Below are 15,348 nucleotides of genomic sequence, written 5' to 3'. Positions count from 1 at the left end.
TTCCCAAGTAGGTGATGTTTTAAAAACATTAATGAAAATTATCTTTTGTCTGGCTCCATCAGTTCTGATCAGAGAGAACAGAAGTATGGTAGTTTCTTGGCTAGTGCCCTAGGAAAATACTTTCTTTTAAAAAAATATTTATTCATTTGAGAGGGGGAGAGAGAGAGAGAGAGCACAAGCAGGGAAAGGAGGCAGAGAGAGGGAGAAGCAGACTCCTTGCTGAGCTGGGAGCCCAATGCAGAACTCGATCCCAGGACCTGGGGGTTGTGACCTGAGCCAAAGGCAGACACTCAACCATCTGAGCCACCCAGGTGCTCCAAAAATACTTTCTACAGAAGTCTGAGTTCATACCAGGAGGACAATATGGCGAAAGTCTCCTTTGGGAGATTAAGAAGGGTCATCGTGATGGTGGTATGGGAAAAGGAAAGACAGACAAAAACCATCCGTGGAGTAGCGGTGGTTAAGGACCCTGTGTTAGAGCAGTGGGACCTTAACTTCTTATCTGTAAAAGAAAGGCTTCCTAGTTGTGAGGTCGGGTGTGCGTTAGCTGCAAGGCTATTATTGGTACTCCAGAGAAGCCCCCTGCAATTTCTCAGAAACATAGTGTATTAGTCAACTCGGGCTGCTACTAGCAAAATACCATGGACTGGGGTACTTAAACTAGAGAAATTTATTTCTCACAATTCTGAAGGCTGTAAGTCTAAGTTCAGGGTGCCAGCATAGTTGGGTTCTGGTGAGAGCTCTCTTCCTGGCTCGCAGACAGCCACCTGCTCGCTGTGTCCTCACGTGGCCTTTCCTCTGAGCACGTGTGTGCAGGAAGAGGAAGCAGGTGTCTCTTCCTCATCTTAGAAGGCCACCCGTCTTATTGGATGAGGACCCCCCCTTATGATGTCACTTAATCTTTATTTCCTCCTCAAAGACCTTTTCTCCAAATTACAGTCACATGGGCGGGGTGGCGGTTTAGGGCTTCAACATAGGAAGTTTGCGAGAACACAGTTCCATCCATAGCAGCTCATTTGTTTTGGTTGATAGTCTTTGAATTCAGGTGAATTCTTAAATAGGTTTTATTTTCTTTGGTTTGCAAAACTACACCGTCATCAGTTAAAACTTTGGTGAGTCTGGCTCAGTCTGTTCATTTATTTTCCCATGGGCTATCAAAACCCTACCTTCTCACTTGCGTGTGTCTGTATACTTGCATTTATTTCAGTTTACGGCTCAGCCACCCCTTAGTAGTTGCAGTCACTAGAGCAGCAAATGTAGTTGCTGTTGTGTGCTCCGGTTTCCTGGCTCTCTAAGAGAACTGCGATTAGTGCGTTCGTTTATTTGCAGTGGTCCTTAACCTCAGAGCCTCTAGGAAGGTAGATTCTATAATATGCCTCATGAAAACCATTGGAAGGTTTTTAACCTGGGAGAGTACTTGAATTGTATCCATTAATTTGGACCAAACTCGAAAGGCTAATAAGTGTGGGTGCCCTTGGATTTTATGGCAGGTAAGAGGTTGAAAATAGGTAGTTGCCTTCTTGGGGTTCAGAACTAAGTATCTTGTCCTATAACTCACACAAGGTGATTCTTTGTTAACAGATGGCTACTGGCTAATGTCCCCATAGTCTACTTCCCTTTATTGTGTGGCTGGGGTGGGTCACATACAGGAATGGCTGGTGAGTACTCGCTGAGCCTTGCCCTTGGGAGAATTAGCCCTGGGGATGACAGTGCAGTGCAATCGTCGCTCTGATAACACGGTCACCACGAGAGACTGTGCTCTGGAGATGCATGGTGAGCAGAGCAGCCCCATACGGTTGTGTAGGTTGTGCCCTGAACAATTCCAGGGAGCATCTTCCGGGTGGCATTCTGTGAGGGCAGCCCTGGTTGTGGAGAATCCAGTCCAGTCCTGAGGTATCAGGAAGGGCTGCCTTGCCTGGAAGCAGTGACAACTATATTGTGACTTGAAGGGTAAGTAGGGCTTAACCCTGTGAGGATGATTAGGGAAGACAGAGTGGGGAGAGAATTCCAGGCAGAAGTTCAGAGCAAAGATTGATTAACTTATGTCAAAGGGTAGCTGGTGTTCATCTGAAAGTCTTTGCTGGGCCTTTAAAGAGTGGCAAACAGGTCAGGAAAATGGGTGATGACCTGCTATAGAAACCTTTGTAGTCCTTTGGCAGTTGACTTGAATTTGATAAATGTGTTTAATTAAAGGAGAAATACACAAAAAAGCAATTAAAATGTGCTGAGTGATGACTTAGCCACAGGTACCATCCTTGATTTTGGAAAATGGCAGAATGTGAAGCAGAAACAAATAAAAATCATATACCTGGTCTAAAACAGAAAACCAATACTATAATTTGAAAGGTCCTTACACCTAATCCAGGAATCTGCTGGCTTCCCATTATCTTCCACTCAAACATACCTGTGAATTTCATTTTAAAAGTATTTTGAAGAAAATGTGTTTAAGAATATGGGTGGTCATCTACACTGTTGGCATTCAAGGGGTTGAATTAGTGATACTCTGTTCCCTACCAAAATTTTAAACCAACTGGGAGATAAAGGAGCCAGGTCAAAATGTCTCACTGATTAGTGGCAGAGCTTGGAGAGCGTGGTTTAGGGGTGTGGCAGTAATGGGATTCCTGAGACTGTAACCCTGGATTAGGCAGAAATAATCCCTCCAGCCCTGGAAGTATTGAGCCAGCATAGGCCCCACCTAGAGTGAGGCAAGTGTAATCCGCCTACACTTGGGTACCATATTGGCCTCCTCTAGTTGAAAGTTCAGTCATGGAGCCCAAGTCTGCTTCCTTGGTCCTAGTTTTCACTGAAAGGCTCTTCCACTCTTTCATTCTACACTAGAATGAGGATCTTCATTTTGTAAGGATTGTCAGAAGGTTATATGGTATATGGTCACGTGTGGAGAAGTGCTGTATGGCACAGCAAGGATGGGAAGGTTTTTGTGGTGGCTTACCCAAGAGCTTCATGGGACAGTGTAACGATTTCCCCATGTCTAGTTTTGTTAAGAGATATCTAAGACCTAAAATCATTTTGTTCTTTTTATTCCTGTGACATTCCATATTTGGCGAAGCTACTTATAACTGATGGTGGTTTTGAATCACAAAGACGTATTCCATCTTGGTCTTATTAAAATCTCTGGAATGTCAGCTGCTGGAGAAGAGGGACATTGGATTGGAGGTCAAACTCTTGACTGATGGGCTTGATTTTCACTATTTTAGTGTCTCATATACTGGACGGGACAAAACAGAACTTATGTCTTAATGAGCTATGGACTCAGTTTATTTCTTTCATCAAAGTCATCCTCTGTCAGGGTAGCATTACTCCCAGGCTGGCTGTTTGGTGATTCAGAGGTTTTCTGGTATATTATCAAAAGTTATCGGATGTAGAGCAACTAGAACTCTCATACAATGCTTGGGGGAAAGGGGTTGTCACAAAATGGCATAGTAACTCTGAGAAATGGCTTGGGAGATTCTAATGAGGTTAAACACACACTTGCCCTGTGACCGAGCAGTCCCACTGTGGGTATTTACTCTAGAGAAATGAAAACACATTCACGTAAAACCCTGTTCATGGATGTTCAGAACAACTTAACTTGTGGTAGCCAAAGCTGGAAACAAGCCAGCTATCCCTCAACAGGTGAATGGATAAAGAAACTCTTGTATATTCATGCAATGGAGTACTAGTCAACAGCCAAAAGGAGTGAGTATTAATTCACTACTTGGGTGACTCTCAAGGTAAACAGTTTCCCAAGTGGAAAAAAAATTGGCAGTTTTTTAAAATAATAAGCATAGATTTACCATATGACCTGGAAGTTCCACTCCTGGGTAACTACCCTAAAGAAATGAAAACATATGTCCACAGAAACTTGTATGCAAATATCCAGAGCAGCATTACTTATAATAGCAAAAAAGTGGAAACAATCCAAATGTGTATCAACGGGTGTGTGGATAAGCAAAATATGGTATATTCATACAATGGACTGCTATTCAGCACTCATAAGTAATGAAATACTGATACTTTCCCTCCACACAGAAGAACCTTGAAAACATTACACTCAGCGAAAGAAGCCAGACACAAAAGACTATATATTTTATGATTCCATTTATATGGAATGTCCAGAACAGGCAAATCTATAGAGACAGGAAGTTGATCAGTAGTTGCCTGGGGCTGAGAGTAGGAAATAGGGAGTGATTACAAATGGAAATGTTTCAAAATTATGTTCACTTTCTTCTCACACTGTGCAACTGGGTGTGGAACGGGGTGCTTTCTTTTCTCAGAATTTCAGCTGAAGCTTTCAAGCTCAGAACAACCTGTGTGTGCTGTAAACAAGCCCACAGTGGTAGCCAGACCGAACTGGTGATCATCTGCTCCCAGTTGCTCATACAGTGGAAGTGAAACCTCATTAGAGAACAGTGCATCCATGCACCTGTTCCCCAACTCCTTAACAAAGGCTTATTAATAGAGACATCTAAATATTACAGCAGGTGGATGGCTGTCTAGAATTACAGCTAGCCGAGTGTCGACTCGTTCAACTGTCCTCCCAACAGCTTCAGTCACAAAAGCAGGAACTGGCACTCAATTCATGGGGCCTAGTTTCTTTAACGGCTGCGTGGGGTTTTTGAACCACACTTTGTCCATAATTAAATTCCTTCCTCATACCAGCAGTTTTTGGATGGGGTGTGTGTGTGTGTGTGTGTGTGTGTGTGTGTGTGTGTATCATGTATATGGGAGGGGGGTTGGTCTTTCTTTTAAAAATTAGAAACGGTGGCCGCTGTACATCACAAGCACAATATGCTAATACAGTCGCAAAGTGAGTTGTTTCCGTACCTCCAAGGTGAAAGTCTTAATTTTTTCTTTCCTGAGGAAGTCTTGAATTTTTGTGTCTTTGAAGTTCACCATCTTGTTTTAAGCCCTATCAGGTGTCAAAGGAATTTCATCCATCTTTGCTTTCTGTAAAAGTTTAAAACTACATTCTTCCCTGATGTTACTCATATACTTGTGAAGTCAGTGGTTTCGTTTTCTTCGGCAGCTGACATCTTCTGTGCTCCTTTTCTGGCCCACGTCCATAATAGGTTATTTCTCTTTGTAATCCAGAACGCCGTGATATTGATCCAGTAAAATCTTCAATGCCTCTGTTGATCTCCATCATTTTGTTTTTGTGGATACTGACTCTTTTGAGCTTTTAAAAAAAGCTTAATGTTGTGTTTTAATTCCTTATAGTTAGGACTTTTTTATAGTTCCCCAATCAGCAGATGTCTTCCAGATCTAGCAGATAAAAATATGCCATTCATGTTTTTTCTACACCTTTATCCTTTTTTTTTTAAAGATTTTATTTATTTATGTGACAGAGAGACAGCCAGCGAGAGAGGGAACACAGCAGGGGGAGTGGGAGAGGAAGAAGCAGGCTCATAGCGGAGGAGCCCGATGTGGGACTTGATCCCGGAACGCCGGGATCACGCCCTGAGCCGAAGGCAGACGCTTAACGACTGCGCTACCCAGGGGCCCCCTTTATCCTTTTCTTACCAGAATGCACCTCCACAGTCCTAATGTCTTACTCTTTCTTGAAGTGGAAGACAGTAAACATGAACTTAATATCGTAGTAGTGACTTTGTTCCTTTGTGCCATGAACTACAGTGATAATAAATATGAATCTAAGATGCTTGAGGAGTAACTCAGAGTCTACTTGAGTAACTCAAAGTCCACCTGTTGCTTGGTATCGTTTTGGTCAAAACTATTAGCATGGTGTTGACCTTGTGTCTTTGCTGTGGTGTTTTATGTTGCCACGTTTTCCCACAAGGGGGCAGCAGCATCACCTTCACTGTCTCCCATCTTTAAAATGGGTGCACTGGGCCCAGGTAGAAAGGGAAACATTTTATCAGTATATACAAACAAAATCCGTCAGTTAATAGCACTTCTAGTATGATGGTAATGGTTACTGGGAGAGAGTGCAAGGGCATTTCCTGTAATTGAGGAATTTGTCAGCAAATATGAAACTCCAATAAGGAAAAGAACTCCTCTTTCCCCTTTACACAATACTCACACCCAACACTTCTGTTACCAGATGCGTGGGGATTTTCCCACACCAAGCGATTCTCCAACTGGGTAGTGACTGGGTGTCCTATGATTCAACTCAATTCTGACACTACCTGGAGATGGCCTCAGCTCCCACAGGTGAAGGGCTCAGTCCCACAAGACCCCCCCCCCCAGCTTCAGATGTCAATCACAAGTTCCAGGTGGTCACCTGCACTTCTGGCCGACCAGCTGCTACACATCCGAGGTTCCCATGACGCCCTCCTCAGGTTCGGTCATTTGTAGAATGGTTCAAAGAACTCAGGAAAATAGTTGATTTATTCTATTGCAGGTTTATTATAAACGGATATAACTCAGGAACAGTCAGGTGGAAGAGCTACGTAGGCAAGATATCTCTGGGTGCACCACCCTCCCCACACCTCCACACGTTCACCAACCCGGAAGCTCTCTGAGCCCCCATCCTTTGGGGACTTTTGTGGAGACTCCACTACTTAGGCATGGTTAATTAAATCATTGGCCATTAGTGATTAACTCTACCTCTTGCCCCTCTCCTCTCCCTGGAGTTTTGGGGCGGGGTTTAATTTTTCAACTCTGTAATCATCAGGTTGGTTCCCTTGGCAACCAGCTCCCATCCTGAGGATAATCCAGGAGCCCCCAGCCACCAGTCATCTCACTAGCATACAAAAAGACACTTAACCTCTCCCTGATTCCAAGGGTTTTAGGATCTGTGTATCAGGAGATTGGGACAAAGACCAAATATATAGATTTCCTATTCTAAATGACAGTATCACACCTCCTCTTTCATTGAAGTGGTAGTCATCGTGAAGACCCTGTGCTAGCATGGTTTACCTTCTAGTTACCCCCACTAATAATGAGGCTCATACCGTAAAGAAACAGTGAGTTATGGGAAGCAGCTATTGATTTGGGAGGAAGATAGTCTTCTGTAAATGACCTACTTTGGTTTCCTGATGAAGACACTGAAGTTAAATCATGTGACAGTTAATCAGACTCTGCAGGTCATCCTGTATTACATGAGTGTTGAAGGGCCATGGAATTGTCTCTTGTCATGTAAAACTTGACCAGAAAATAACTGCCTGACCAGGGAGTGAAGAAATTAAAAAAAAAAATACGAGTTCCATCTGGAGTGGAGAGCAACCCCAGAGAGCTTTGAGCAGAACCCTGCTCTGGCGACCTCATCACCATCCCACCCAGGGAGGAGCTCTAGCTGCCACAGCCAGCCCCGGTCACTGTCCCCATCACTGCAACCCCGAGCAGCAGGGCTGAGGCCCAGCGGCCTCCCATCACCCCTCCTCAGCACTGCCACCACCCAGCGTGGCTCCGTGGGCAGGGTGGAGGGAGTGGTGGCCCACGGCAGGGACAAGAAGGTCATCACGACCAAAGTGTAAGGAATAGTAAAATGGTTCAGTGTCAGAAATGGATCTGGTTTCATCCACAGGAATGACACCAAGTGATATATACTTGTCCTCTAGACTACCATAAAGAGGAAGAACCCCTAGGAAGCACCTTCCCAGTGCAGAGGGTAGAGAAAATATGTGGTTCGATATTCTTGTTGGAGAAAAGGGTGCAGAGGCAGCAAATGTTACAGAGAACGGGGAAAAAGTAAAAGGACGCCAGGCCCAGCAGCGCACACCTTACTCTATACAGAGACCCTCTGAGCATTGACCAGAGTCTTCCAAGCCTCCTATGTAGGGGGAAGGGCGCTGGCAACCAAGGTATGAGAGAACAAGGTAGACCAGGGAGACAGAGTATCCATCGGGGTTAGAGACTGTGATTCTCTAGGACAGCCATGAAGAGGAGCAGGAAAATCAAGGAGAAGGGACCCAGGGTCAGCAGCCACCTCAGTGTAGGGACCTCCCCAACTTCAGTTACCAGCACAGACACCCAGGAAACCCTCAACCACAAGATGGCCGAGAGACCGCAGCTGGGAAGTCCATTCCAAGGCTGAGCAGGGAGACACTAAGTGCTAGCTTACCAGCTCCAACATCATCCCAATTAGTCACCCAACGAAAAGAAATGAATATGCAATGCCAGCAATAAGACCTGAACAAAAGATCGGTGCTGAAGACCTCAAGTGCATGCCCCATGACCTGATGACCAGAACAATCTGCATTATGGGGTTTTTATTGTTTTTTTCCTAAAGACAACATCTTTTTTTTTCTTTTTCTTTTTTTTTTTTTTTTTTGGTAACGACCAGCATGTTTTTCTTTAAAGGCTGGCTTTTCCTCCTCCACCTTTAAAGGTTTTAAAACTGGCTTATATCTGGTTGAGATTATTAAGAACCTCCTTTTTAATTTATAATAAACGTTTATAATTTGATTTTTTTCATGAAGGTCAACCAGCTGCAAGTATCCGTTAATACAGATCTTTAATAATAATAATAATAATAATAATAATAATAATAATAATAATGCAGTACGGAGTTTGGCCTAAAAAACTGTATTTTTCTAGATTTTACTTATTATTTGTTTTTCTACAACGTCTTGTGAGTTCTCATATGCCTTGGTGATAAGAGACATTATAGAATATAGTAAACATAGAACATTCTTTTTCTCATGGAACTTTCTCCATTAATGGCAAAATGAGATGGGGGGGGAGCATTTTTACCATTCTAAGAGTGCTAGCAAAGAACTGAATATAGAGAGAAGCTGGAAATCCTCCTCCTAAGAGATAACTGTAGAAAGTGTCTTGTGGCAATTTATGTTTTCTTCACATGTCACTCACTTTTACTGTGGCATGTGGGACTCCTGTCCAGGACCAAGGGAGCAACACTCCTTTGCAGTGGAATCACATGCTTATACACAATCTTGTTGAGTTTTTTTTTTTCCCTAATGGGAAACCCCACCTAAGAACGGAATGAGACTTAAAGACTTGCAGCTCATTATTTTAGTTGTATCGTAGCCACAGCTCCAAGAAGACAGCTCTACACTCCTTGAATCACGATCATAAAAATTTGCACTGTGGTGTTCAGCTCCCCGAGGGATATAATTACTTCCTCCATGATACCCAGTACTTGAAATGACCTCAACAAAAGCATTTCTTTTCTTTCTGTCATTTCTTCCCCCCTTCCTCTGGTGTGTGGCAAAGCAAGTTGCATTTTTAGGAGCTAGAAATTCCTGTGGCCTGGTCCTTGCTGGCAGATGGCCACAGGACTGGGCTAAGGGCTGTTGCTGGTCCAGATCAAAGCCCGGCCGTTCTGCTTTGTGCTGTCCTTGGCAGAAAAGACTTTGCTTCTTATCATTCCATCTTCCTCTACCAGAAGCCTGAGAAATGAGACACGAGCACTTGGGAAAAATACTCAGTGCCATAATAACCAGGAAAGGTACTGTCCCACCTTGTCCTCCTGGTGGATGAGGGACTCATGCCAGAGGATGTTAACCCTTTGGAAGGACCGTGCAGCTGCATGCATTTCATGTCCGGGCTCGAAGATTACTTCTGCGTTTCTTAGTTGTTGCAAATCGACCGTGTCGTCCTGTCCATGCTCTTTCTGTCCTTCCGCAGGCCTGATGTTTTGTGTTTTTCCCCCCACTCTGTTTCAGGGCTCATCGTTGGGGTGATCCTGAGGTACGGCACCCCTGCCTCCAGCGGTCATGACAAGTCACTCAGCTGTACTCAGGAAGACAGGGCCTTCAGCACCTTATTAGTGAATGTCAGCGGGAAGTTCTTCGAATACACCCTGAAAGGAGAAATCAGCCCTGGCAAGATCAACAGTGTAGAGCAGAATGACATGCTGAGGAAGGTGAGCTGGGGAACACTCTGCCACTGGGGTCCTGACATGGTTTGTGACTTTCTCATTCCATCCCGGCCTTGTGGAGAGAAATCCTTTCAGACTCCTGGAGCATGGGTAACATTCCTGGCTCCCAGTTTTGCTAGGAAGCTTTGGGGCTATGATGAGGAGAAGAATGAACCAGATGTGAACTTGAGCCTGTCAGCTTTGTTAGGATCAGGAGCTGATGTGGGCCGCCATGTTGTGCAGCGGGTTTGTACGTCACCACTCAGTCTGTCTCTCCACCCCCATCTCTTCTTTACTATGTCTCTTGTTATGGTTTAAGGATGGGGTTGTTTCTTTCTTAAAATAAGATTGGTTTCACTCTGGGTGCCTGGGTGGCTCAGTCAGTTAAGCTTCTGCCTTCGGCTCAGGTCATGATCCCGGGATCCTGGGATCAAGCCCCGCATTGGGCTCCCTGCTCAGCGGGGAGTCTGCTTCTCCCTTTCCCTCTGCTTTCCCCCCAACTCTTACTCTATCAGTCTCTCCCTCTCTCAAATAAATAAGTAAACATCTTTAAAAAAAAGAGATTGGTTTCACTTTAAGCTCATTTATTCAGTGTCCCCAATTGTAAGTCTTAGTTCTTCCTGGTTCTTTTGCCGTATTCTACAAATACTTATTTAGTGCCCATTCTCATTGGTGAGTAATGCCAAAGGCTTAATGAATCTTTGGGGGAGGGATACCTTGTTGTCTTAGAATTTGAGTCCAGGCACTATTTTTCATTTGATGCTCAGGGTAGCTAAAATACACGACAGAAGGATCATATATCTCTTCACTCAGGTGATTTCCAAGAGAAGCAAGAGATCTGTATTTATCCACATATACTCTCTTACCCTGTAGACCCAGGCTTATCAGCAGGAGACTTCTGTCTAAACTCTGGGTGATCCTGGTTGTAGGGAGTCTCTTTTCACATAGAACAAGGCTAACGTGTGCAAAGGCTTGCAATCAAAGGCAGGGTATAGCCTATGCTCCACAAATTAAATTATTATTGTTTTCAGATCTACCCTAATCCTTAAGGAAAATTAGTCTCAATCTGGAGCATTAAACATGCCCATCTTCTCTGTGTCCTTAAAGGCAGTCCTAGTGAACTCTTTGCTCTCAACCCTCATCAGAATGCCGGGGAGTTCCATAAACATTTGTGAAATTAAATGCAACCGAGAAAGATATTCCATATAATCGCCATGCTCATGGCTGTTTTGAAATGGCAGCTTGAGTCTGTACTGGATAGGATGGGGGAGAAAAGGGAAAAGAATCCAACCCATTTCCATCTTTAAGATCATAATAGAAGGTGATACTGACTTTTGCTCCTGTTACCTTTAGGAAAAGGTTGATTCACCTCCGTTCTGTTTAAACTTTTGCTGCACAAAGCAAAGGTGGGAGAGCAGACAAGGCCGAGATCATCGTTGTTAGCCGAGGGGAGGAGAGACGTGCCGAGGCGGCTTGGTGCATGGTATTGGAGTAGGTGGCAGGAAACTCTTGTGCTCATTCCCACGTGACTGTGGCCCCAGTGTCCTCATACTGGGTATTGTCCAAAGCCCCTTCTCATTCTGACGTTCCTCATTTTTCACACTACTCCTGTCTTCAGCAAGAAGATCGAAGAAAACATAATTTGTGAGAACCATTTCGCTTTTAATTAGGCTGGTTAACATTCCCAGTTTTTAAAGAGACGTGCTAACTTGACTTTTTTTGTAAGAGACAGAGAGCGGTGCGGGGAAGGGCAGAGGGAAGGGGAGAGAGAGCATCTTAAGCAGGCTCCGTGCCCAGCATGGAGCCCACACACAGGGCTCGATCTCATGACCCTGAGATCATGACGTGAGCTGAAATCAAGAGTCAAACACTTAACTGACTGAGCCACCCAGGCACCCCTTAACTTGACTTTTAATAATTAGAGTAAAGCTTTAAAATTAATTTCAGTAAGAGCCGATCAATCTACCAACGTGAACAAATTCTTTAAAAAGTTTAGGAGTTATATAGACTGTTTAATTCTTTTCTGGATGTGATAAGATTTTGCTTTTTAATAGTTTCAGAGGGATTTCTGGGTATCGAGCCTACAAAGTAATTTCAGTCACCCCCGAGCTGCCGAATTTTCCTTTTTTTTTTTAATTTTTATTTTTTTTGATGTAAAGTTCGATGACTCATTAGTTGCATATGTTGATGTTGAGAAAGCCGCCAGCGTCATTGGCGACTCTGATCCAGGCCACATCAGGTCTCACAAAAGGCTGGTCACTCAAGAGAGACTTAAATTCATTAGAACAGTGTCAGAAACGGTTCTGTGGGAGGATACAGAAAATTAATAAAGAATCATGACAGCATCTTTTATTGCAGTTGAACCTTTATAAAGGCTTGATAAAAAATCAAGATGTTTTTATTTGTCGTTTAAAAAACATTGGCCGGAAGCTTTCTGTGAGTCCTCAAAATTGCACTGAACTGTTATTTCTTAATATATATTAAACAGCACACCAAGAGCAGGAGTCAGAGTGCTGTATGGAGAAGAACATGGCCATCCACAGGGGAACTGTGACATCTCTCTTGTGATGAGTCCGCGATTTCTCACATTTATCTTATTTGCTTCAAATATTCAAACTTCAGTCAGTGGCTTAATATTAAGCAGATATTATAGCACCAACTGGTATTAAACTAGAAATTGACTTTTCTCTCTCTTTTTTTAAGTAGGCTTCGTGCCTGACGCAAGACTTGAACTCATGATCCTGAGATCAAGAGTCGCATGCTGTACCAACTGAGCCAGTCAGACACCCCCCTACCCCTGACTTTTTTCTTTTCAAACTTTCAGGTAACGTTTGATCCGGAGGTCTTTTTCAACATCCTTCTGCCTCCAATTATTTTCCACGCTGGCTACAGTTTAAAGAAGGTAAGAGATTTTTTGCCAGTGTTTCTTAGAGCGTGGGGATCTCTGTGTTAACGGACCTACATAATTTTCTAGTTTTTCCCTTCTCCCACGTTGCTTATTACTGTGTTCTGCACCCACTCGGAGACTATAGTTGTCTCATCATCAGTGATTTGAAAATCTGGAGCGCTCCTACATTGCCGGTAGGAACGTAAACTGGCGTGGCCACTCTGGAAGACAGTTTCATAGTTTCTTACAAAACTGAAGTTGAAAATACCATATGACCCCACAATCTTATTACTGAGGATTTCTCCCAGAGAAACGAAAACTTGCGTTCACGCAAAAGTCCGTGCGTAATTGCTCATAGCAATTTTATTTGTAATAGCCCCAAACTGGAAACAACCAAAATGTCTTGCCGTGGGCGCGTGGTTCAACACACAGCCATACCATGGAATACAACTCGGCGATAAAATGGAACAAATGACTGATATACGCAACAGCGTGGATGGGCCTCAAAGGCATTACGCTGAGTGGAAAAAAAAAATCTAACCTCAAAAGGTCACGTACTGTATGATTTCATTTATATAGCATTTTAGGCATGACCAAAGTATAGGGATGGAGAACAAATTAGTGGCTGCCGTGGGTTAGGGATGGTGGGGACTAAGCGGGGGGTGACTGTAGAGGAAGTCTTAGTGGTGATGGCACAGTTCTGTGTCTTGATCACGGCAGTGGATCCATGAATCTACACATGTGATAAAATGACACAGAAGTATTCACACACTTTGTCCCAAAGTCAGCGTCCTGGATTTGATCTTGTGCTATGATTATATAAGGTATAACCAGTGGAGGAAATCTGGTGGAGGCACATGGGGCCCCTCTATACTATCTATCTTTGCAATTTCTGTGAATGTGTAGTTACTCCAAAATAAACAGTTAATACAAAAGCTGTCCTTATCTGTCCTACTCTCCCTCCGGATTTAGGTTTTCTCTACCAAAAGATGTGTCCTTTTCCTGCCTACTCTATGGGGTTGCCAAAGTCTCTAAATCTGTATGTCACCTATTGACGTGTCACAGATCACAGATGATTTTATGGGTACAAATAATGTTATTCTCTATCTAAGTGAAGAATTTGGGAACTCCTTATCCGATCAAATGGGTGATGAATAATTTGGCAACTTAATGAACTAATCTTAACATATCATCAAGGTCATAGTTGCTTTAAAATGAAACCAAACCACTGGTTGTGAAAGCCATTCTAATGGCTGAAAAGCACCGAAGGTTTTGCAGAGCCTTCCCTCTGTCAGCCTCATTTTCCCAGAAGAAAAACAAATAACAGGCTTTGCCAGTTACCAATTTAAGTTGTTTTTGAAATGCCAGTCTTTCAGGCTACCTGCTATTAGTTCAGTCTCTTTCCTTTTTAAAGAGTCCTTATGGTGGCACTGAAATCGTTGGTTCTTATATGGTTCTGCCATCTGTGATTAAAGCTGCCGTCAGTTAAATGTATAATAACCATTCCACCACTTCACTGCGGGTATGGAAACAGATATATTCAGACCCTTTGACCTACGCACATATAGTTGTCACGCAGACCTGGGCCTTTTTTTTCCCCCCTAACTTGAAAAAGTATCATGGGAATTAGCTTTGATTTTGTGCTACCGCTCCGTTTGCTTCCGGGGCCCGTTGTCAGGGAAAGAATTCACCTATAGAAGCCTTCATGTTTTGTGAACTTCTCCCACCAAACTCTCTCTCGGTCTCTCTGTCTCTCTGTCTCATGGTAATATTCATCAGTGAGGAATGGGAGAAGGAGTAGAAATGCAAGTCTTAGAATGGTACACCTTCTCATTCTGATCTTAGGCTCATATTCTTGAAGACTTTACCAGGGCACATCATCTCCTTTGTCTTTTTTTGCCATCCTCGAACAGAGAGGGAAAAGTAGGGGAGACTGAAGCAGTCATGGCCTTGGGATCCATACATGACTGGCAATTAAGAAGATGAAAGGCCTAGGATTCTGCTAGCACCCAGGACTAGGACTAGAGGTACCGTACTTTCTTCCAGAACAGGATGTGGTAGGAGTCGAGAAGGTGGCTGGTGCGGTTAGTGTAATGCCCTGCGCTCCAAAGACCCTCTTTCCAGTTCTGGCGCTGCCGTTTGGCGGATCCATGACTCCCAGCGGCTCACACCGCACCTTCGAGCCTTAGACGTCTCTCACGCACAGTGGTCCCCATAGCACCGTCGTGATGGGGTCGCTGTGAGAACTGGATGGGCTACTCTATGTAAAAGTACTTCGTAAACTGTGCAGTAGAGAGTCAAGCACTAGGTGTAATAATACACAATATACACAATAATACACAAATAAGTGACACGGCATACCTCTCTTGTGTAAAATTCCAGCTCGTATCAGCAAATATGAATGGCGATGGGTAATTGTGTGTGTGTGTGTGTGTGTGTGTGTGTGTGTGTGGTTTTAGAATATGTTATGGGTATATTTGGGGTGGCAGATTTATATTCCTAATTTGTGTGTGTGTGTGTGTGATAACCGCTTTTATTTATACGGGTCAAAGATATCTTTGTATATCAACAAATACACATTTAAGGTAACAGTTTCAAAGACTCGAGTCCATGATCACAAATCAAACACCCACCGTTGCCCGTTTAAAATATTTTCGCTTGTTCATTTTCAAACAAATCTGTG

At 43.6% G+C, this 15,348-nt stretch overlaps 1 protein-coding gene across 3 annotated transcripts in view; it reads left to right on the top strand.

Moving 5' to 3' along the window:
- Positions 1-15,348, top strand: part of SLC9A7 (solute carrier family 9 member A7) — a 132,532-nt gene that overhangs the window by 50,280 nt on the left and 66,904 nt on the right. For all 3 annotated transcript variants that reach the window (XM_057311071.1, XM_026513463.4, XM_026513465.4), the window contains exons 2-3: positions 9,585-9,784; positions 12,603-12,680. In XM_057311071.1, the coding sequence (XP_057167054.1) occupies positions 9,585-9,784; positions 12,603-12,680 (278 nt within the window). The remainder of the gene's footprint in view (positions 1-9,584; positions 9,785-12,602; positions 12,681-15,348) is intronic.

Source organism: Ursus arctos, chromosome X, assembly GCF_023065955.2.
Source record: "Ursus arctos isolate Adak ecotype North America chromosome X, UrsArc2.0, whole genome shotgun sequence".
Taxonomy (NCBI): domain Eukaryota; kingdom Metazoa; phylum Chordata; class Mammalia; order Carnivora; family Ursidae; genus Ursus; species Ursus arctos.
This window is presented reverse-complemented; position numbering and strand designations above follow the sequence as displayed.